Consider the following 22,991-nt stretch of genomic DNA (forward strand, 5'->3'; position numbering starts at 1 on the left):
AGTGAGGGAACAGATGTTACGCCATTTTATGTAAAAAGTTCTGTTTGAGTTGGACCACTCAGCGGGGTCCAGCCTTGTACTGTAAAGTTGTATAGCTTCTGAATGTGGATTTCTGACATTTGCTGGTATGAATAATCTCAGCCAGCCCTGGGTGCTCTCATTCTGTGTCTCCCTCTGTTCCGGGAAAGGCCCTGAAGAACACCAGCTTGTACACACAGACCAAGGCCCACATCCCGAGGCCCCACTCACTGCTCACATTGTAAATAAACTGTACATAGTGACAGACCTTTTTTATGACTGATCTGCGTTGATGTGCTAGCATACTTTACACTCTTATGTGGACTTTAGTGAGAGGTGGCTAAAGTTAGTGAGTATAGAAAAAAGAAAAATGTAAGAGTTTATTACAGTTTTTACCAAAGGGAGTTATGTTTTTTCCTTTTGTGTTCATTTTTTGTAATAGTAACAATTTTCATTTGAAAAGTAGAAATTTATCCAGGATTTTTTTGAAATGAAAGTTTTTATAGGATTTTTTTTCCAAGAAATTTAAATTCCAAGTTTGAATTTGGCTTTTATTTCTGATGTTCGTGTTACTGCCTCCTTGTGGACATGTGGAGTACCCGGCTTGTGGAGCAGAAAGCGCAGCGGCTGTTGCGTTCCTGACAGAACTGATAGCGGGCATGAATGTGTGTCTTTGTTCCAGCCTGGATAGATTTCTGGTTGAAAATATAAATACGCATTTTTAAAATGTCACAAAAGCATGTCTTCTCTGTGGATCTTCATAGACTCTTTATTTCAACATTATTTAAGAATAATAATAAAAATGACATTTGTAGCACAGGCATTTTGTGTCTAATCCGTTGTCCTGATTCCTCGCTAACACTAAAAGGCAGAAAGCTTGGGTGAGCAGAGCAGCTTCTGCCCAGCCCCTCACCACCTCCAGCTGGGCTGAAATACTGGCCATTGACCTGAGCAGACACACAGATCACATGCCTGCAGAACTAGTGACGTTGATTTTTCCCATCCAAAGGACTGAGTTTGCAGACACAGATGAAGTGTGTGTGGTTGTGTGTGTGTGTGTGTGTGTGTGTTAAATGCTTTATGAAGTACAAGCACTTAACAAAAGAGAACGGAGTGCTTCCATTCATAACTGGAGAAGTGGTTTTGCAGTAGTAGTGTGAAACTGTGCCAGTCAGGCTCCATTAAAGTTTAAGCCATGTGCTGATTAATGAATGTGATGTCACAGTTGGCAGGTTTGAAACTGGGAGGTCACAGTCTGCATATATCAGACTCTCCTGGGTAGTTTGGTGGTACTCTCAGGCACCCTGTAATTCATCAGGTGCCCACAATTTCCTTGGGTAATCTCACAGGAATAGCGCCTGTCATCCAGTGAGCATCCACTTCATTGTAGTGCTTGGTGTAGTGGCAGTTTGAATGGACCAGGAACCACAGAATGTACATGTGCAGTTTTGTTCTGTGTCAATAGAGGGCGCTGAAGCGTCATCCAGAGTGAGCACTGCAGCTCATTGTCTTTTCCCTTCCTTTACCCCAGGCTCCTGCCAGACCACAGAGATCTGACCTTAAACAGCTTTCAGAAAGAATGTTTCTACTGATCTCAGAACAGAGTGATTTCAGCAGCCTGAAACCAATTGAACCCTCTGGCCTTGAGCAGCATGCTTTGGGGAAGACGTGCTGTTTGCCATAACAGTGACACTTTTTAAATGTGAAATAAAATGGCAACAAATATCATTTATGTATTGCAAATAGCTTGGAATTTAACCAAGCAGTGAAACGTGTTTTGTATTAACTCTGCTTCCAGTACCCCACCTGCTTTAATGCATCAGGGTATAAAACAGACCAGGAAACATACTAAGACTTTCCAGGAATGCTGTAAGGCACTTCAGCTTCAATAACTTTTGTTTGGACAGTGTCTGGAGATCTGAGTCGTGGTATATTTCTATGTATACACGACTATGTATTTCTATACATGTGTCCCATTTCACAGTGTTCTGGTGGTCACTGTGGCATTATGGGTGTAGTCTGGTGTTCACTGCGACAGTATTATGGGTATGGTCTGGGGGGTCACTGTGATAGTGTTGTGGGTGTGGTCTTACTTTTCTCTGAGGGATGTTATCCTCTGCTTAACAGTTGTCAATCTCTGTACACATACACACCCACACATACTATTTTCACACACACACAGCTCACATCCAAGCCCAGCGCACTTACCACGATGCACTGTAGGAGTAGCAGACTTGCCACATCACCACCCCACAAAAGCATCTCTGCATGGTGCTCTGAAACTCTTGGTATGCAGGAAAACTCAGATTAAATTAGTTTCATTGTTTTGTGGTTTTATTGCCATGGCTGCTGCTGACATCATTTGGCAACAGGTTATGCTGGCTGTGTTCTCCAGATGCTATGAGGCCCCTATTCAGATGGCTGAAATCATCCACTATGCAGCCAGAGAAGACTAGCATCACTGCCAGTGGAAGAGAATGGTGCTCTCTGGTATCTAATCAGTTCAGATGTAATGGAATTTCTTTCTGTAATGGAACCTTTTAAGAAGACACAAAACTCGTGTTCTTAAAGTTCATGGAATTTCAGATGCATAAAAACTGCACTTTGGAGTTTGAATTTACATAGCCTTTGTGCTCTTTAGTATTTATTGAACATGTGATGGAAGGATGGCCTCCAAGATTAAAGCCTGTGGGGAAAAAAACGATGTCTTAAGAGAGGTCAAAGGGTTGCAGACACTGCAGCTCTTCAGTTGCAGTAAAGTAAGACGTGCACTTCACACCAAAAAAAGATGTGGGTGGGTCACTCTTCTGGGAGTTCAGCCCAGTGGCATCACACAGTTTTCCCTTGCACCCATCACCACACAAACGGCAGCATGTCAGATTCTTTCACAGTCCCTGGCTATGTCCTAAGACTTGCTCACTTGCATACATGCTGCACTGTACATAATCTCTACTAAATCTTTTAGTACACGCATCAGTGAGTACACAAGAATGCGTCAGTTGTGAGCACACCTCTGTGTTGCAGTTCTTTATTAAAGAACTTTGACTGCAGCTATATTAGCCAAGCCAGCTAGCTAAGGGATTTTACTCTCATAATGAATATAAATGGAAAGTTAACTTGTGCAACAGGACATTGAATTGTAAGTATAAAACCAACATTTGTATCAAGCTAATGATATAAATGTGGTATTTGATAAAAGCTTACAGTTGTTTGCTACCTAGCTGCTTATATTTGTATACTGACATTCTACCACCTTTCAAATCATATTTTTCCATTTGAACACTGCTATAAATCCTCCCTCGTATTTTGCAATGCATTCTGGGATAGGAAATGTGAAACACGTCCTGGATAATGTGCAGCCAATGTATCCTTCTATTGTTAGCATTTGTGGTAGGACATCCAGGTACTTTGAAGCATACTACACTATCCATACTATCAATTGTGAATTTGACTGCCACACATACTAGTGTACTATATGCAGTATGTACTATAGAGTATGCTAGTGTGTGATTTGGGAGGGTGGAGGGGATGAACAGCATCCTGAAGAGTAGGGGTGCTTCTGCTGCCTCAAACTGGTCACTGATAGTGATCTGAAGAATCTCCCTCTCCTCCTGCTGTGCAAGGTTCCACACAGTTCTGCAAGGTTCCAGAGTCTGATATGTCTCCTGGTGTTCCCAGCTCACAGGCTGAGGTAGACATGCCCATGACGGCAGGCTAAAGTGTTCCACACACAGCTGTAAGACATCTGATGGAGGAGGCTTTGCTTTAATCTCTTTCTTCCTTTCTGCTGGTACAGGAGTGAGTCAGCGTCTTACCATTCATGTCCACCCACCACACAGCCACTAACACCGAAAAGCCATGGAAAATGTTTCTTTAAGCACACTGTTTTAGAGTCAAAACCTATTTGCAGACATTCAGAAGGCATGAAGTCAAAGCTCACAGTGTAGGAAGGCAGCTGCTCTGCAGTACCTACTACACCATCTCCTGTGCATGTCCTCCCTCACCTTCAGCGATACACCAGCCGTCTAACAGCTCACAGTGTCATGGGAAACAGAAACCTGTGCAACGTTATGTCAGCTGGAACGCATCAACACCAAAGCAGACATATTGCAGTGATAAACCCAGTGTTGCCATTTTCCATTCCTGTTTTTTATTTTGTAATACTGACACACTCCATGAATCTACCATATGAAAGAGAGAGAGGCTTACACAAAATCACAGTAACAGGAGAGTGATGAGCGATGTCAATCCAGCAGAGATGACACTGCATTTCGAGAAGCAGGGATGGGGGACAGGGGGTCATGGCCATTGTCTCCTGGTTCTCACTCTCGGACATAAATCCGCGTGCAGACAACATCATCCGCTCCAATTGTCTGGAGGAACAAGGAAGCAGAGATAATAATAATACTACTAATAGTAATGGACTACATGTATACAATGCATTTCAAGGTTCTCAGTCATCTCCAGCTGCCACTGGAAAGGTGACACAGATCAACTCTGACAGAGGTTGCCATCAAGTGTGAGACTGCTGTTTTTTCATGGTTTTAAAATCCCTTCATGTCAGGCCCAGATTCAATCTAATCATAATGCACTTTGCCCCTAAACAAATTTATTCAGGTGTTACTTTTTTAGTGTTTGAGAAGGGATTATGCCAAGCAGACACAGGACATTTCCACCAGATGTGCAGAGCATCAAAGGACATTCCCACCAGATGGTTATGGTATCGTTTGTTTGTTCAGTGTAATAAAATCACCACTTTCTGGGAGCGATGTGTGATAACAATTTCTTCACTTTTGCCCTCTTATTTACCACACACCTGAGACTACTTTGGATGTGCACGGACTTTTCTCACACTTTTCTTAGTTTCTCACACAGCCCTTTCGACTGATCTCAGTGACTGCCAAACTCGTAGTCACCCAGCCGTGTCATCACTTGGTTTTTAATGACTGAGACTGTATGTATTTGATCAATATGAGGTGTGTGATCAGATGACACCATTTCCAGGAGTACTCCCAAACATTTCCCCTCTCTCAGTTTACACCCACTGCATGTGCCTCTTCTCTGCTGCGAGACTGCTGCTCACGGACATATGGTTCAGAAGGGGGATCTGCTTCAGCTGCCCCCCCACGGGATTACTAGATCTTCAAAACAGGACTTCCTCAACACCAATAAAACAGTGTCCACGTTCATTGGCTCTATTTACTGCTCTCCATCTGGTCTATAAAACACAACTGAGCAGATGTGTAGAGTTGCCCTATTCTCTTCAGTCTGAATATGCAAGAAGATAAAGAACATGACTCACAGACTCGCAGTCTTCACTGTTTAAAATAGTGGTTCTCATACTTTTTAGGGTGGCAGACTTCATAACCTGTGAAAAATGTTCCACAGACTGCTGTCTCCCCCAGCTATGGGGAATAAATACATAATGTTTCTTATTTTGCAATACTGGTGGGCTCAAAATCACACGTTAGCCAATTATATACTTTAAAAAGCAGCTGTATAGTTGTCACTGCACTCACCCATCTTCTACATGTTCACATGCTTATGGGATGAATGGAGCTGCTTTTGATGTGATGTGAGGGAGGGAGTGTCTGGCTACAAGTTGGAGAGCTTAACTCTCATTGGGTTCTGTGCTAAACCAGTCTCACTGTCTGATATGTCTACTTTGTGCTGCTCCAGGGGGAAATGAAAAATGGAAACCTGGTACAAACTTCCCCTTTCTGAGTGAAAAAGTAGCTAGTATAGCTAATATAAGATGGTAAGTAGCAGGCAGCTAGCTAGCCTCATGGAGGTTATGCATTTGCTAGTTAGATGGTTATTATTTGAGACACACATTGCCACCAATTTTATATGTTTTGTTTTTGTTATAGTTTTTTCTTACTATAACATTATACATAGCCTTTACTGAAGTCATTTTGATTTGAGTGAATGAGCAGGTGAATATGAGGGACAGAGTAACATATTTTCTGTCATTAAACCTTGGCAAAGCATCTCCAGTTAAGAAAGGCTATTCAGTGTTGAGTTGCAGAGCTGAAGCTTACATCAGTACTAATTTATCTAGCACAATCCAGGCATATCAGGCCAATCAGGCAGAGTATGTACTTCCATTTTCATGAGTTAAAGTTAATGTATTCATTTATATCCATTTTTAAATAAATTTGTATTAGACCTTTGCGGCAGCACCATGACAGGAGTCCTCATCTATCCAAAGCCGCATGCAGAGTGGTAACCCTGGCAACACTAAACGAGCCTGTACAATTTATCCATCAGGGTTTGTTTATGACAGGCATAGTTTAACGAGGAGAGAGGTCTGAGGTTATTAGATAATTGGTCGGACATGATGACTTCCTGTTTTTGCTGTAGAATATTTAGCTCCTAATTATCTTTTTTCAGCTTAACTGTGTATGGCGATTTTAAAACTTCAGTAGCTGTAAGGTGTTCCTGCTGGATGGATGCAGTCGAGTCGACCCCTCACCAGGATCAGCTCGTCCCCTTTCAGTTCCCGTGTCCAGTAGGTCTTGGGTCCCTCCCCATCCAGCAGCGTCTGCTTACAGTGCATCTTATTCTCTGACTCCCACGTGGCAAGACTCTGTGGGCAAGAACAGAAATGTTGGCAGGGTAAACTCTCTAGGTGGAGTCAGGCTTTGTGAGTTCAAGCTGGTCATATGGGATGGATCAGATTATGTGGGAGATGATCTGTAGAAGAGCCCAGGTTGTGTGGGTGTGGCACATTGTATGGGTGGGGTTAGGTTGTACTGGTGAGTGCAGTTTTGTGGGCAGGGTTAGGGCAGTATGAGTGTTGATATAGCTGTTGATCAGCTGCCAGCTAAGGTCACTGGACCAGGATGTGAGTGAGAGTGTGGTCAGGTGCACATCACATTCTCATCATGTGATCAGACAAGTAACAATAGAAACTACTCCAGACCCTTTATACCATGCAGAGGACCTTTACTGTCCACTTCCTCTGTCAGCTTATATGGGTACATATATGGCACTGTGAACAGACAAGCTTGTAATAATTATTTTACTCACAGACATGTAAGATCCTAAGTATCACTGTCTGTTCTTCTGTAATCCCATAATTAAACAGCACATTAGAATTTGCCTCATGGTGCCTCGGGGATTTTTCTTTTGGGATACTGTTTCTTTTGGACAGACAAGAACAGACATATTTCCAGGGAAGTCTGTAAATGTCGAGGAAGTGCATTCCTTTGTGTCTGTTGTGAAAGTTTTGTAAATGTATCCAAGTGTTTTGGGCTGCATATTTTGTCTGAATTAGGTAAATGACATCAAAGCCGTGGGTATGACAACCCACAGAAAGTACAAAACAGGCAATATTCATAGACCCATTGTGGATTCCTTCATAAATGAATACAATCTTCTTTATTAGACCAGGTAGGAATGTTGAGATAACTTCCTAGACATCCTGCCTGTAAAACTTTATAGGGAGCGTATGTTCAGTAAACTGTAAACTGCAAAAGTAGATATAATTACTATATGGAAACAGCATCTCTGGATTTTCATATCTCATCTGCATACTTCAAAAGCACCAGTTTTGGGAGTCGCATTAATGTTCATCTTTGGTGATCTGATTGACTATTTAAATCTGTCACAATCAGAATTCCTGCCCAATGTATTATATCATTTATTGCTATTTTATGCAATTTACATCTTGGATGAAAATCACAATCTTGTTGTTGTTATTGACGACCTCCAGCACCAAGTCAGCATTAAATGTATTTTCAAGTCTGTAAGGTTCCATCAACTTTCTCCTTCCAGTTTTTGCTGTTTTATGAATAATCTAAAGATAAAAAGACCTCATGCATTACTCTGTGATCGTTTCTTAGTCTTATTCCAAGCTTTACTCTCATTCTAAGAATTTTCCACACTTTTTATGAGCACCAGCACAGACTCAGGCCCTGTGGTGAACATCTTTAACGGCTTCTGGGGTCTGCAGCTCACTGAATGTCTGCTTCAGCCATTGTGAAACCTCACTGCCCAAGACGAACAGGGCCAAGAGTGTTTTATGACTCCAGAGGGTCAACATCACTTTTTAGTAGCGCAATTCAGCCTGAAAGCAGCGCCATAAAACGTTTGCCGGAGGTATAGTCTCCCATGGCTTCTATTCTAGCACTTGCAGCTTACAGGTTTCACCACGAATTACTTTGATATTTTGAGATCTTCTAATATTGTGTCACTATAAACAATTTGCTGTCAAAGTCACCATGTGGACTGCTTAAGTATAATGTGCAATAAGAGTTATCAAAACTGAAAAACACTTCCAAAATGGAATGGAAAGTGATATGTCAAGAAATTTTATCTGTATGATGACTATGACTATGCTCTCAACATTTAGGAGCTGCAAAATGTTTGAATGCAGCAGCTTTGAATATTTTTTTTTAGATTTTTGTCAAATAAACAATGACATTGTCCTGGTATGCATCATTCATCAAATAAAATTTCAATGTTCTCAACTAAACTTTAAACATTTATTGTTTAGTGATGAAACTAAACGATGAGTCATTGGGACAAGAAAGAAAAGCCAGCACTCAGAACTAATAATTTCTTAATATGTAAATTATCGCACTAAAATTCCCTCTGATGGTTGTGCTAAATATAATGTTATAGCTGAAGCTGTGAACACTGCTTGGAGTGAAATGTTTAAATGAGGCTGCCTTCAGGTCTGGAGCTGATTGAGAACTGCAGCACAGCAATGTTATGATAATGAGGCAAATCTGTACCGGTGAAAGATTATTTTCCTTCATTCTCTCCAGAAAACAACTCCAGTTTGTTGTGGATCTCTGGTTGTCAAGGACTGTTTCCATGGCATATTACGGCTCAGTGACCTAAATCAAATAACTCTCCACGCCACAAAGACACATGAACCTGCAGCAGAGACAAAGCACACTGTGTCACTCTGATGTTTAAACAGAGTTCATTTGGTCACTGATACTCCACATCAGTATTCATCAGCTCGCTAGCGCTGTACCTCCTTTCATCTGTATGTTTTCAAGTACTGCCCTAGAGCCCACATGACAAAACGGCAACATTCAGGTATTTCCTTGTATTGATATTATGTTCGGAAAATTAGCCACAGCTCATTTATTCTGTGTATCAGTGTTATGTACCCCCAGGACATGGTGTTAATGTCACTGAGTTCATAAAGCTAGCATTCAAATGCCTCTGCCTACCCCATCGCTGAATGCATTTCTCCCCCCACAATATCCTCAGTCTCTCAATTCCCTCAGCACAACCCCACCCACAGCCCAGCTCTATCTGCCCCACCCATACCTTGCACTTCCTGCCGTCCACCGTCTCCTCATTGAACTCCTCTCCTATCTGGAAGTTGATCTCGGTGGTGCGCACAGTGGTGGAGGTCTTGATGTAGAACTGCTCCCCCTGCTGGCGGATCTCCACATGGGGTTTTGCGGCCGCCACCCCAGCCACTTTCCTCAGCATGGCGTTCACGCCTGTGTGCACACAGTAGCAGATGTCTGGTTGTGTTCCACATTAACCCACCCCACCCCTTTCCCCCCTGTCTGCAACCCCCACCCCTTACTCCCCTCCTTGCTCTTTAAACAACCCTAGGGCAGTTCATGTGTCAGTCAGTATTCTGCTGAGCAATATGTTAAAAATCATCTATCAATCATCAAATTTATCTAATACAATATTTGTTGATATTCTGAATTTTTATGTAAAAATAATCCATACAATTTTAACAGCAGGAAAGCATTTAAAATGTATGGAATATAAAGTAAGTCCAGATTCCCATCAGCCTGTGTTTGCAGCTGGATGTGGTAGAAGCGTGCTGGTCCACAGTCTCTGCTGGCTGTGGCAGTACACAGCTCTGTGGGGATCCTAAAGTCCAGTAAGACTGCACTTCTGAATAGTTTATAGGGGGAGTAGTGCTGTGTGGGTGGCTTGGGGAGGGTGAAGGGGGGGGGGCAGGCTGAGTGGGGGGTGGGTGGTGAAAGCACTGGCACTCCCTTTGTCCCTTTGTTATGTGCCAGCCTCGGGCACACCCTCCACCCTGTGTCTCCTCTCCTCAGATGCCTCCACCTTTACCCCCCAACGCCAGTCTCTTTGTCACCTTATCCTAAAACTGCCCCAGCTACGTGATAAGTGTCTGATCCCTCCACTGTTATTACGCACCAGAAACATTCAGCCTTTACTTTATTACTTTTACATTACTCTCCCTTCAACTGCTGTGGGCAAACCTCCATATGCCCAGCACTGAAACTATGTAGTGCAGAAATTGTCACCTTTTCAGCTGCAAGTGATGGATGTGAGCATATATAGAAAGATCCAAAATGGAATATGAATGATGTATGGTTCTCTGTATACAGTATTGTAATAGTGGGGACTGAAAGATCTGTATCAGCAGATGTGGTTATGAAATGACAAGGCGTTGAATAGATGGAATGCTGGGGCATTTGGCATCGTGTTTCTGTATAGCTCTTTATTTCTCTGTGATGAATCCCTGCCAGAGAATGTGGGCATCAATACATACCTGTCTGTCTCGGTTTCTCTACCCCCTCACCTGTCTGTCTGTCCTAGCTTAAATTTCACTTAATAAACATTTCTCACAACTACATGAATGAGGTCTGGCACAAACCCATATTCCATACACCAATTAGCATCAGGCAGTTCATCTTGCAAACTACAACATGCTGACAAAATATTGAGTGATACCAGTCTTTCATTTGGTGACATCAGGCAAAAATGTTTCACTCAGTGATACCACACCAGTGTGTCTCACCCAGTGTTTCAGTCAATGATACCAACCAGTGTTTCACTCAGTGGTACTAGCCAGTGTTTTATTCAGCGATACCATGCCAAAGTGTCTCACCCAGTGATATCAGCCAATGTTTTATTCTGTGATATTAGGCCAAACTGTTTCGTTTCTTGCATTAAGACTCCCCTACCCCCCCCTAGACCTCGAAATCTCTACGAGATTGATGGCTCTCAGTTTTGGACTCTCAGTATAGAAGTCTCAGTGTAAAAACTCAGAACTCTGTACTGCTCATTTTGGAAAGCTTCTTTACCTCTGAAAGCAAGAATTTGAGAGTCTCTTTTCTTTCTTTTCCTATCTGCTCTCAGTACACAAATAATCGTATTGACATTTAAGATTATTAGGATAGGTGTTTTCTGTGCGCTGTCCTATTTTAACATCTACATCCGGAGATCAAGCTTTTTAAAGCACCATGACGTAGTGCAGTCCTTTGAAACTGTTTCAGAAAATTCCCTGAGCATTGCTGGACCCCCTCCATAAAAATCTATTCCACATTTTAGGAGGAAGCTTTCCATTATAAAGTTCTCCTTTCATTCAGATGGTGGGAGACTAAAGTAGCTTGCTGGATGTTGATCCCAAAATAAAGCAGTGTAATTGCATTCCATGTGCTGGCTCATGCAGGGATGCAATTTAAAAAACGTGAATAAAAGGATATTAGATGTCAAAGGGCTTACCAAGCGCTTTCAGAAGCTCATCAAAATTCTCACTGCTCTTCATTTTCCAGGTTCCTGCAAAGTTGGGCATTTCTGGGGCTGGCAGTGGCACTGTGACTGGAGAAGAGCTTCCCTCGTACTACCAAATGCTGCGCGATCTACTATCCCTTTCCCTTTGTCTCCCTCCCTCTCTGTCTCTCTCTCTCCCTGCCTCTCTCCCTCCCTCTCTATCTCTGTCTCTCTCTCTTTGTCTCCCTCCCTCTCTCTCTCCCTTCCTTCTCTGTGTGAATAGCTATATCTTGTGTCCTGACTCCGCTTCCTGTCTCTGTCAGTACTGTCCCATTATTAGATCGCAGCCTCCACCTGTGGACAGCCCCTCTTGCCTGTCACTGGTAATTCACTCTAATCAAAATGGATCCTCTTCAATGCTGCATTTTGTTTATTCCATTTACCACAGGCAGAGTAAAAGGTCTGCAAGTCAGGTTCAGAGACAAAGACCGTTCTAATGCCCTTTGTTTATCATCCATTACTGGTATTTAGCTGTAACACGCATTTATGTATGCTTTTATACCGTGTGGATTTTCACTGTATGAAATTATAACATAAATTTAAACGCATTTGAATCCTGTGCATTTATATCACGGCATTTATATTACTCAGATGTACACTAAGGCTGTCTGTCAATCAAAAATAAATTAGCTGATTCACTTTTTCCTATTTTTAGAAATAATTGCTGGATTAATCAGATCTATTTTATTTTTATATTTTAAGTTAGTTGCCCTAGTATGCCTGCCTGTGTATTTTGACAATCTAAACACCTTGGAAGTGAATTCCAAAGGGCAGCATGAAATCACGTACATACCGACCATATACTGTATTTCATTACTCTATTAAATTACATTACATTACAATACAACTTCATCCAATAAAGATAGAAGATATGATCTCTCCCTGTTGCAACATTAACTAAATGAGAGGTCTGCCACTCTCCCTGCATTTTTCTTTGCTGCTGTCCATTGAATAAAAATGTTCCCTTTGTCTATGAATGACACATTTTCTGGTGTGTTTCTTGAACTTTAAGGTCCTGAAAGTCTTCACATAACAAATGAAATAGTGTAAAACAATGCCAATAAACCGCAGACATTGTACCCAAAGCCCTGCTACTTGACAAACACCAATGCAAACACCTTTCATCACACAGGTTTACCAGCAATATCTTTAGTTTCATGTTTAACTTCTGGTTTTCCTGTCATGTTAAACCTGGATAGAACCTCAGCAGCAGTAAAATTTCTGATGACAGTTGATGGGATCTTGGATGCTTTATATGTACTATATTTTTGCATTAGATGCTTTATAATAGTAAATAATATTAATCAGTCCAACATGTTCATAATATAGACAGTTAATGATTAGCAGCCCGCTAAATCTTCCAGTTTGAAAGCACATCTTCACACTTGGTCCTAAGTCTAATCATTGTCCAGACAGAGGGCATCCCAAGTGCTGACTGCTGATAGTGACAGCGAAGAGCAGATAGACACTTTGTGCAATTCCTTTGTGATAAAAAACTGAAAGCTGTGTAATGCAACGTTACCATGTCCCTGTATGCTAATTTTAACATTGCTCATTCCTCAGTCTGATTTAATAAAGTGCAGGCAACTCAATTTGAAGTGCTGTCACAATTTATGTAGAATGTCTGACTTAACTCCTTATTATCAGCCATTTAGGAAAGCAACAATACAGTAAAATACCCTTAATGATACCCCCTGCCACAGCATTAAGAACTCCCACAGATTTGCCTGCTGGTGTAAATTAAGAGCTTTTAAGTGCCTCATTAGCAAGGACTGAGACATGTGCACTGTGTAGAATCAGCACTGCTATACTTTTATGCCCATGATGACAAACCAAGTTTGCAGAGAAATGTGGCTGTTTGGGAAACAAAAACACTCACTGTCTCAGACAAGCATGGCACTGACACAAATTTAAACCATCAACACACCCCAATGGTTACTTCTCTTCTGATTCAGCAGCAGGTAATAATGTGCTGGAGAGAGCAGCCTGCCAGGACCAGTGTGGCAGGAAGCCTGGGCTCCCATTTAGTGCAGTTTTATGCATTTTGTATGGAGTCAAACCAAAACATGTTGACTGAGACTCGCAGCCCACAGTGTTAGTGTGGTGTTTTTCCACACTGCGGTGTTGCTAATGGTAGCATTTCCACTAATTGGGTAGTGAGGTCAAGGCCAGGATTCATGCAATGGCAGCCTGGTTTATGATTATACTTTAGTTTAATTACCCAGTGCGGTCTTCACATAACTCAAGTTCATTACTTTCAGGAATATTAAGCATGCTGCAGAGGGAAGCTTAATTTTCCATGGGAATCTTAATTGCATTTCAGCTTGCAAAACATTATATTCAGACACATTAGGATGGAATAATCATGAAGGGTCATTATTCCTTTTGTAGGCAGAGTTTCTCAGTCCAAATTATTGCCTTATTTTTAAATGGCTATCATTTGTAGCTGGTATGAATATCAATGCTCCCAGGGTCAGGGTGAATCAGGATGAATTGCTCTGAACTTTTACACCTACTCACTTCTTTAACAATTTTGAAAAACTGAGTACATGGGATGTTTTAATAAAGAACAGTAAAGAAATAATAGGATATATTATAAAGTCCTTCAAATAGTCTTCAGAGTGCATCACATATTCAGATGTGAGTTAAAAGGCTTACTGTGCCACACATCTCTTGAGACAAACACCAGATGTCAGATTAGATTACAGTCCAACCACTAACATGTGGAATATTCATTTTACTTCCAGACTCATAAAAAGAATCTGACCTCATGTCACAAGATCACCTCCAAACACTCAAGAATAATGACGGGTGACACATTCATCTTGCCAGACCTCACTATCTTCCTTTACAGAGATCCTCTGACATTCAGCTCTGAAGAACTCCACTCTCCTTGTGTGTATAGCATAATTTGGCAGTAGCACCAAAACTTTCATTAATCTCCAAGACAAAGACTCTTTTGTGGACTCCTATGAATCACTGCACTTCATTGTGGACTTCTGATAGAATTAGTGAATGATTTTCTTTGAATGAATAAATAGGGGCCTTTCTGACCTCACTCTGCTATGACCTCACACACCTCTGGCCTCACATGGACCAGGGGAGGTAATGCTGAACAGCAGTTGGGCTCCATCTGAGTTCTCATATGGCCAGTGTTGACTCCACTAGAACATGTCCAAATTTCATTGTAAATGCTCTCTTTAAAGAGGCATGCAAGTGCTGTAGATAGTAAGAAATAAAAACAGTCCTTCTGAATTTAATCTTGAGACTGAATGAGTTGATTGGTAGTGTTTTTCATATTAATATTGCTTTCATTTAGTTAGCCTCCACTTTGAATGAGAATAATTTCACTGCAGAACTGCACAGAAATCAAGCACTGTGCACATAGCCTGTTATAAACACTGTGTGTTTGTGTGTGAGTATAGGAGTCAAACACAAATTTGGTTCTGCCAGGCTTTGTTCCTCTTTGCAGACAAATAGATATGGTTCCTTTTGCGCAAAGTGTTTATTGGTACATGTTTCATGGGCTGCAGGCTCCACAGATAATATCGTTTCAGCAGGGTTTCAATCTTTTACACTCCTGCAGAGAAATAGGAACGAGAAAGAGACTGCTGTCAAACTACAGCTGAACAATGATGATATACAGGACAGTAACTGATATAAAAGATCTATGACTGAGGCCGTCTCTTTGCCTGCAAGCTACAGGTCTACACTTGTCAGTTGCTAACATCCCTCACACGCATAATCACAGAACAATGCTAACATCCCTCACACATGTAATCATAGCACGATGCTAACACCCCTCACACATGTAATCACAGCACAATGCTAACATCCCTCACACACGTAATCACAGCACAATGCTAACATCCCTCATACACGTAATCACAGCACAATGCTAACATCCCTCACACGTAATCACAGCACAATGCTAACATCCCTCATACATGTAATCACAGCACAGCGCTAACATGCCTCAAGTTTATTGAACACAGTATAAGTATCAAGTCTCTTTCATAAACCATATCAGTTTCATAAATAATTGAAATTTGCTGCTTTAGCCAAGGACTAGGAAAGACATTTATCCACAAGCTATTACTCATAAAGTAGTTTCACAGGTAGAAGAAATCCTCAGCCTTCTTTCCTGTTGTGTGTTTGCTTTGTTTTTGTAACTGGAAACTTCACACATAGCAGAGGGAAAGTTACCTTTTCTGTCTGACCCTCTGTTCAGCTGTTATGTGCAACATTAAACCTCCTCTCAATGTTAGCTTTCCCCTTGGTTCACTCTTTTGCACTTTGACTGCTCAAGGTTCTTGTGAATCATTTCTGTTGCCTCTGAAATAGGGGGATGTCAGTCTGTGGACCCAGAGAGCTTGTCTGAGGTTTCTGTGAGAAATGGCTGTTGCATGTAGACATTTAAGATTACATGTCTGAATCAGCTGCGTGTTAAAACTGGGGTTCTGCAGTTTGACTCTCAGGAAGACTCCATCACACTGAGACCACTGGATCCCTGATGCTATTGGCAGATTCCGAGTGTTTGGTGAGGGCCTCAGCCAATGGACACGTCATTTACCAAGTGTGACTACAACTGTATTGGCAGGAAGCTCACTCCTTCTGTGACAGTGCAAGCATTTCGACAGAAAGCTCGTTTGCTGTGTGCGAGTATGACCATATCAATAGGGCGCTCAGTCATTATTTACAAGTACAACTGTACTGGTACACAGCTCATTCTGTATGAGTAAGAATGTCTGGCATCCAGAATCTCATTTCAGCTGACATTTCACCTTCATCACTGAAGATTTTTTGGCCATGCTTTCACATTGTTTTTTTACTGCACATGGATTTAGATGTGGAAAGATTACATCACAGTTTAAGTCCCTTGGAGACTGCTGTTTGGACTGGACAGAGTGTTCAGAGCCGGAGCAAGGCTCAGACCTCAGGTGAGCTTGTCACAGGTAAAGCAGGACTTGCTGTCAGCCTTTTGTCACCAGGAGCACCCAGACTGGGAGGAGCTTTTTAGCATAGTCTTTCTACCAGGAAAAAAAAACAAGATCCACACTGACAATTTTATTAGAACAGAATTGTACCAAGCTATGTTTTCAATAAAAACTGGTCACAGTTTTAGACACTGAAACATAAATATGCAAATATTTTCATGAGTAAACATATAATTTCAGAAAAGAAAACTGAATGAATGACTTCACTCCTGTTTCTTCTCTACCTTTCAAACATAAAACAATAAGGAGCGTGTGAATGACAGGGGAGAAGAGGAGGCAGATAACACATTACACTAATATCTCACAGCTAAAATCTCACAGCAGTCCAATGCGCCCCCTACAGGTTACATGTGACAGCACAGCATCACATTAGCACATTGGTCATGGAAATATCTCCCTCAGGCAAACACAGGTGTGCACGGTCCAGTGAAATACAATACAATACTCCATACAGCTACAACCATAAAGTAACAGACCAAAGAACTGTACATGTGAATATACAATGTTTTTCACTGTCACAGCCAGAACCACAAACCAGAAACAGTAACTGTGCAACTATATTTCTGCCTGCTTCCCCAAGGTCTTCTTTCAGAGGCAGAGCTTGTTGAAGTTACACAGTTCCATATTGCTGCTTCAGCCCTGTAATGACAGGAACCTGGGAATCATGGAGCTGACATGCCCATCACCAAACACAGCCAACCGAGGGAATGAGCAGGGGCTGGGCCAGGCAAAGAGGAAGGCAGCGCAATGCTGTCTGAAAGGCTGCAGTATCAGGTCAGGCAAGTCCTCGTGGAAGCCTCAGACACCGAAGGCACAATATTGCACTTTACTGTAGTTTATAGGTAAAATTATGGTACTACCCTCTGTTGAGCACTCTGTTACAAAAGGAAAGAGAAGGGGATTTTGGGATCACCTGCAATTATATGTGAATTTAGTCTCTCCACCCCATTCTATTTGTGTTTGTATTGTAATACTGAGAATGAAATCCCAGATTTTGTAAGATTAAGAGCTTCAGCCCTGTCTTTGCTGAAGGTCTACAGTCAGGGTAGTGTGGTGCTGCAAAAGGAAACCTTCTTTCCCAGAGGAGGGAAGAGCCAAATGCTTTAGAAACACTGGCTCTTGGCCTAGAAATACTGACCCTTACCTTAGAAACACTGACTCCTGGGCTCTACTTAGTGAGGTTTTGTTAACTGACATAGAATGTAGCATATTTCAAATAATAGTATATTTACAGATACCACTGAAATTCTTTGATTGGCCATCAATCAGTATGCTAAACACAATGATCTTCTGTTTATGTATCTCTCTGTGAATGTACTTTTCCTTCTCTGTGTCCTATTCTCAGGGGAACTACTTCTTAATGGTGTGTGTTGGTCAGACTATTACAGGACACAGACTGACCTAACAGCCTAACATTTTTTCCATAGCCTCATATAAATGCATCAGTATGTGGAATGTGTGAGAACCAACTCTCTATCTGGACAGTTTAATCCAGTGACAAATAAAATAACACCAGTGCCAGATACTGGCACATGTCTCAGACAGACATGACAACACGGAATGTGATTTACACAGCAATGCTAGTGCTTGCTTATTACCAGTATTTCTTCCAAAAGCTATAGGAGCAAAAGTGTCATATTGTAACTAATGGTATAGCTACAGTATTTTAATAATTCAAATGCTGATTTGTAAGAGGTGATTAAGAGATTTGCTTATTTTAAAGAATCAAGTAGATGCCATTTGTATGTGTTCTGGATATATTTACAATTTTTCACATTGTATTTGCTTCAGATCACTGATTAATTACCATGGTAAAGGTGTATAGATTCAGGATGAAGCCCACAGAGAGAGAAGTTCGAAGTATTTGAAGTGACAGAGCCCTGACTGAATGTTGTGCAAATTATTTAGGCTGAATTCTTAAAAACACAACAAACACACACTGGCCCATAAACACTTAATCAGAGCTGCTTCAGACATTGCATCACAAGCATGCCCATTCTGTGAAGAAGGAACAGCACTTCTCATCTAAGATGCCTGTTTCTCAGATTTGACTCTGCATTAAAAACTGTTCTAATTAGAAATTCTTCAAATCTCTTCTGAAAACAATACGTTGCGTCCTTCGGAAACGTGATTCTCTACATACCCTCAATGAGCTTCCAGAGGGCCAACTTATCTAATCCCAGACAATTAGAGGCAGGGTCCAGGCAGGATCTGAGGAGATTTAGCATTTGAGCACTGTGGTGAGATGGTGACACTTCCGTGAGCTCAGAGCTGATTTTCACCCACTTTCCAAGAAGACTACATAACAAAGAGCCATGCAGTTACCCATGGAGTCATTTATGGCTCCATGGATTTTACATGACAACTCAAAATACTAATGCTACAACTACAAATGCATTAAATGTAAGTTCTTACAGCTAATCAATGCCTGTATTTGCTACAGCGAGCTAAACCAACTCTGTTAACTAATGACACCACAGAGATAGCTTCAATATCTGAGATCATTTAAAAATTTTTCATCGGTCCTACACCAAGATGAAAGATAAAATCCCCTTCCCCCACACATATTAAAATATCACAAGGCAAAAAAAGTAATGAGGGAAACAAAACAGAAATGATGTGAGGTCACTGTGGGGGGCAGGGCACCAGCTGTCCCCACCTCTTCTACCAGTGCCTAGAGTCCACCAGCTCCGGCCGCAGGCTTAGCTTCTTCAGTGTCTCATAACCCATCACCATGACCACAGCAGTGGGGGTGGAGGAAATGATGCGAGCAGACAGCCCCTTGGTCATCCCCCAGATGCCTTCCTCCACCAGGAGTTGCTTGAAGGTCTCTATTATCGAGGTCCTGCCCTCCACCTGCAGACAGGCAGACAGACAGACAGACAGACAGACGCAGAGCTCACCTGGGGGTCTCTCTCAAGCAGACTGGTGGAAAATTAAATGTCACTAAACAACTGATCTCTGTTCTAAAGGGACACGACCATTCAGGACAGCAGGTCTATGGGAATCACTGTTGATTTTTTAATTAATGCCTAATCTCTTGATGATAAACAGTAATATTCCCTCTGACCAATACAACCAGTATTACAAACCATTTGTGGTGCTGAAGGATGGAACCTGTGCCATGTTTATGGGTGCCACTACAGGTTTTTTATGCTTAGGCTGCGTTTACAGGTGGTTCTACAAGCGTTCTTTAAATCTAAGCTGTGTTTATGGCTTTCACCAGTGGCGTCGTTAGGTCCGATTATTTGGGGCTATAGCCCCGAATATTTTAAGTCTAGCCCCAAATATTTTCGCACTGAAAAAGGAGGTGTTTACAGCAAAATAACAGACAGACTGTGTAACAGAGCGGAACTTGATTTGCAGCGTTCGAAGGTGTGACAATATTAGTTATTTAGTTATTTATTATAAAGGTAAATATAACCTCTCCAACCCAATGATGCCAATCTCTCTTCAAAACAAAAAAAGAAAAAAAAAGCCCCAGGCAAACTTGACCCTGATCTTTTCAATAGCTAGAAACGCCCCTGGCTTGCACTGTAGATAGGGCTTACCTGCACTCTGGCTCTGACTACATCCATGGGGTTGGTGAGGGTGGAGGCAGTGGCAGCTGCCAGTGGGCCGGCCACACCCTGCAAGATGAGGTGAGGGCACTCACTGGGAGCCAGTTTAGAGAGCTGCTCTGTGAAAACATCACAACACACGCACATCACTACAACACAAAGTTTTGCAGTCAGGCACATCGCATCATTAGCTCCTATTCTACGTGACATTAAATACACAATGTATCATCCCTAAAACCATTAACACACCTGGGACAAGTATTTCTTTGGGTTACCAGCCTGTAAGATTTGTAAATCGTATGGGTGTTAATTGATCAATTCATGTAAGGTGAACACTTGGGGAAAGGTCCCAGTGCAATGCCTATGGGTTATATCACAATCATCTTTATTAATTGATTATGAGCAGTTAGATCTACTAATCACAATCTTTGCCACACTCTGCGCTCACAGAAGTGTAAAAGTATTTTACAACTGCCTCAGCAGAGGGATTGAACAAGGGCTCTGTATCCTACAGCATGCTGCATGTTGACAGAGCCTCGCAGGATTCGTATCCTGGCGTTTTACCTGCATAGAAGTGATAAAAAGGCCACCAGACAGCACTGTTGGGGATGTAGGTCAGCAGAGAGGCCATGTACCCTCTGTAAAATCCACGGAAACCATCTGCTGCAAATATCTGAACGATTATATCCCTGGTTTGCCCAAAAGTCACATGCTGCTTGGCTGCCACCACCATCCTGGGCTTGACTTTAAAGCGGGTCAGGTGCTGGCCCTGGCCCTGCATCATCAGCTGCTGTGCCACCACATCGATGGGCACTGTGATGCTCTGCGCCACCAGCGACGCCGACCCGCCGGCCACCAGCGACTTCAGTGTGTTGCTCGAGGAGTAATTGGACACGTATTTCCTGACGAGCTCATAGGTGGTGATGTAGGCCTGACCTGAGATCAGAGTGAAGGTGTTGACCATGAAGCCGCGGTACAGGCCGCGCACGCCCTCGGCCCGCAGGATCTTGAAGAAGGCATCAAACGTCCCGTTGTAGAGCGACTTGCCCCTCTGCACCTGCAGCCGTGTGCGGATCAGCGTGGCGGGGTACAGGGACGCCCGGATCGTCATGGTCATGAACACGCCGAAGGAGTAGAACTTCCTCTTGTCCAGGTCCTCCCACTCGATGATGCGAATGTTTCGCTTCTCCTGCATCCTGCCCCGTATACCTGTCCAACATCAGACTGACCTCAGACCTGTGGGAACAGGGACAAGCAGCATAATGAGAACACCACCAAAACACAGTGTATTCTTTTACAGGACATGGCAAGAGTGGCTGCAGTCTGTCAGGACAACTCTATGTCACTCCTCCAAATATCTTCTACTTTCTGATTTCACATTTGCTTAACATTTTGTGTAGTGTTCCAAGACACCCATAAGAGCAGAATATGGTTCCTAACATGAGATTCTCTCACTGAATAATTGATTCCCCATCAAACTGTGGGTAACTTCTAAGACTCCTGCAACTGGGAACACTTTCAGTTAAAAATGTCTTACACAATTAACTTCAGTACTATACAAGAGGAACACCTCCATTTCCAATAGTGTGTACTAAGCTTAATGCCTAAGTAGATTTTACACTCACTACATACTTGTGTCCCTGAGTGGGGCTACACCATGTATGGAGCAAAGGTTATTTAGGACGACAGACTACATGACTCGTAGCAAACGCTAATTATATCAGAAACAAATGTTTTCTTAGACATTGTACAGTTCTGAATATTCACTTATTTTCCCATCTTTTCAGAATACACATAACACTTTAAGAACTACATGATTACATAATGGTTTTCAAGTTTCTTTCACTACCAAAGTCTTAGTACTGTACCGTGTTTTCAAAGACAACAGTGGCAGCTAGTTACCCATCTAGCTTTGCACGACCATCATACAGGCCTTGGGTCTTTCATTTGTTTGAATCTATCCTTTCGTTTCTGCGCTTGAGCAGCTCATACTGTTCCTGTTCTCCCGCTGGTGTAACTACGGAAGCTAAGTGCACAATGTTCCCTACGCCATGACTGGTCGTCGTTGCGTAAAGGGGGGCGGAAGTTACAGCGTTGATGTGCTTGCAAGCTTCGAGTTCCACTGGCTTGCTAACATTCGATACCACGATCGATGTACTGATACTGCTTTTCAAACCAAATGTTACTAAATTAATCATTATGACAAGGAAATAATATATGATTCACAACAGAACACCCGGATATAATTAGCTTTCGAGCTAGTTAGCTATATTGCAGCGAGAAAATAAGTTGCTATGGGTTATGGCAGCCTACAAAAGATGCGCCTCATCCGATTTCTTTCAAAAGAAATGTTCACTCACCGTATTAGCTACACGCCTTTCCTAAAACCTCATGTTCATTTTATTGATAAAGATTAAAAGCGAGAAATGTAAAACAGCACAAGTTTTAAAATACTACTCAGAGATATTTCTGATATTGCCATGCCATTCTCCCACCAATGTGCTGCAACGACTGAGACACACCTCTTTAAGTTGAAAGGTCAATTTATGCCTTCTTCTGGTAGGGGTTTTGGCAGATTTGCCCGATGTGAACCGAATTGCTGCCACCCATTGGACAGGAGTCACGCTGCCACATAACCAACAGTCCGGTTTACACCCAAGAATGTAAACCTGTAGTGTAGACGAAATTCAAAATCAGTGAGAAGACACCCGTGATATTTTCATGTAGTATTAGAAGCATGCTCAGAGGGTAGGAGGTAATCCCTATATTTGATAGGCAGGAAAATAGTTATTTACGTTTCCTGGCATATTCGTGCCACAGTTTCTGGTACCCTACACCTTTCACAGTGTCCATGAGAATGTTTGGCCACCACCCAGAGCCCTGCCCTCAGCCCATAAAGCCC

The 22,991-nt window shown here is 42.2% G+C and overlaps 2 protein-coding genes across 4 annotated transcripts; both read right to left on the minus strand.

The window, feature by feature from the left end:
• Nucleotides 1-4,153: 4,153 nt before the first annotated feature.
• LOC118788119 (cellular retinoic acid-binding protein 1-like) lies at nucleotides 4,154-11,651 on the minus strand. Its single transcript, XM_036543997.1, has 4 exons — nucleotides 11,485-11,651; nucleotides 9,310-9,488; nucleotides 6,494-6,607; nucleotides 4,154-4,391 (listed from the first exon to the last, which is right to left on the minus strand). The coding sequence occupies exons 1-4, from the start codon at nucleotides 11,552-11,554 to the stop codon at nucleotides 4,341-4,343; spliced, it is 414 nt and encodes a 137-aa protein (XP_036399890.1). The 5' UTR covers nucleotides 11,555-11,651; the 3' UTR covers nucleotides 4,154-4,340.
• A 7,479-nt stretch (nucleotides 11,652-19,130) lies between these two features.
• On the minus strand, nucleotides 19,131-22,599 carry LOC118788029 (solute carrier family 25 member 44-like). 3 transcript variants are annotated; one of them, XM_036543855.1, is made up of 4 exons: nucleotides 22,450-22,599; nucleotides 20,654-21,325; nucleotides 20,081-20,208; nucleotides 19,131-19,385 (listed from the first exon to the last, which is right to left on the minus strand). In XM_036543855.1, the coding sequence occupies exons 2-4, from the start codon at nucleotides 21,282-21,284 to the stop codon at nucleotides 19,194-19,196; spliced, it is 951 nt and encodes a 316-aa protein (XP_036399748.1). In that variant the 5' UTR covers nucleotides 21,285-21,325; nucleotides 22,450-22,599; the 3' UTR covers nucleotides 19,131-19,193. The 3 variants fall into 3 exon arrangements, with proteins under 3 accessions (XP_036399748.1, XP_036399749.1, XP_036399750.1); XM_036543856.1 differs by lacking the exon at nucleotides 22,450-22,599 and adding an exon at nucleotides 21,992-22,134; XM_036543857.1 differs by lacking the exon at nucleotides 22,450-22,599 and adding an exon at nucleotides 21,958-22,028.
• Between the last annotated feature and the right edge of the window lie 392 nt (nucleotides 22,600-22,991).

This window comes from Megalops cyprinoides, chromosome 13 (genome assembly GCF_013368585.1).
Source record: "Megalops cyprinoides isolate fMegCyp1 chromosome 13, fMegCyp1.pri, whole genome shotgun sequence".
Classification (NCBI taxonomy): domain Eukaryota; kingdom Metazoa; phylum Chordata; class Actinopteri; order Elopiformes; family Megalopidae; genus Megalops; species Megalops cyprinoides.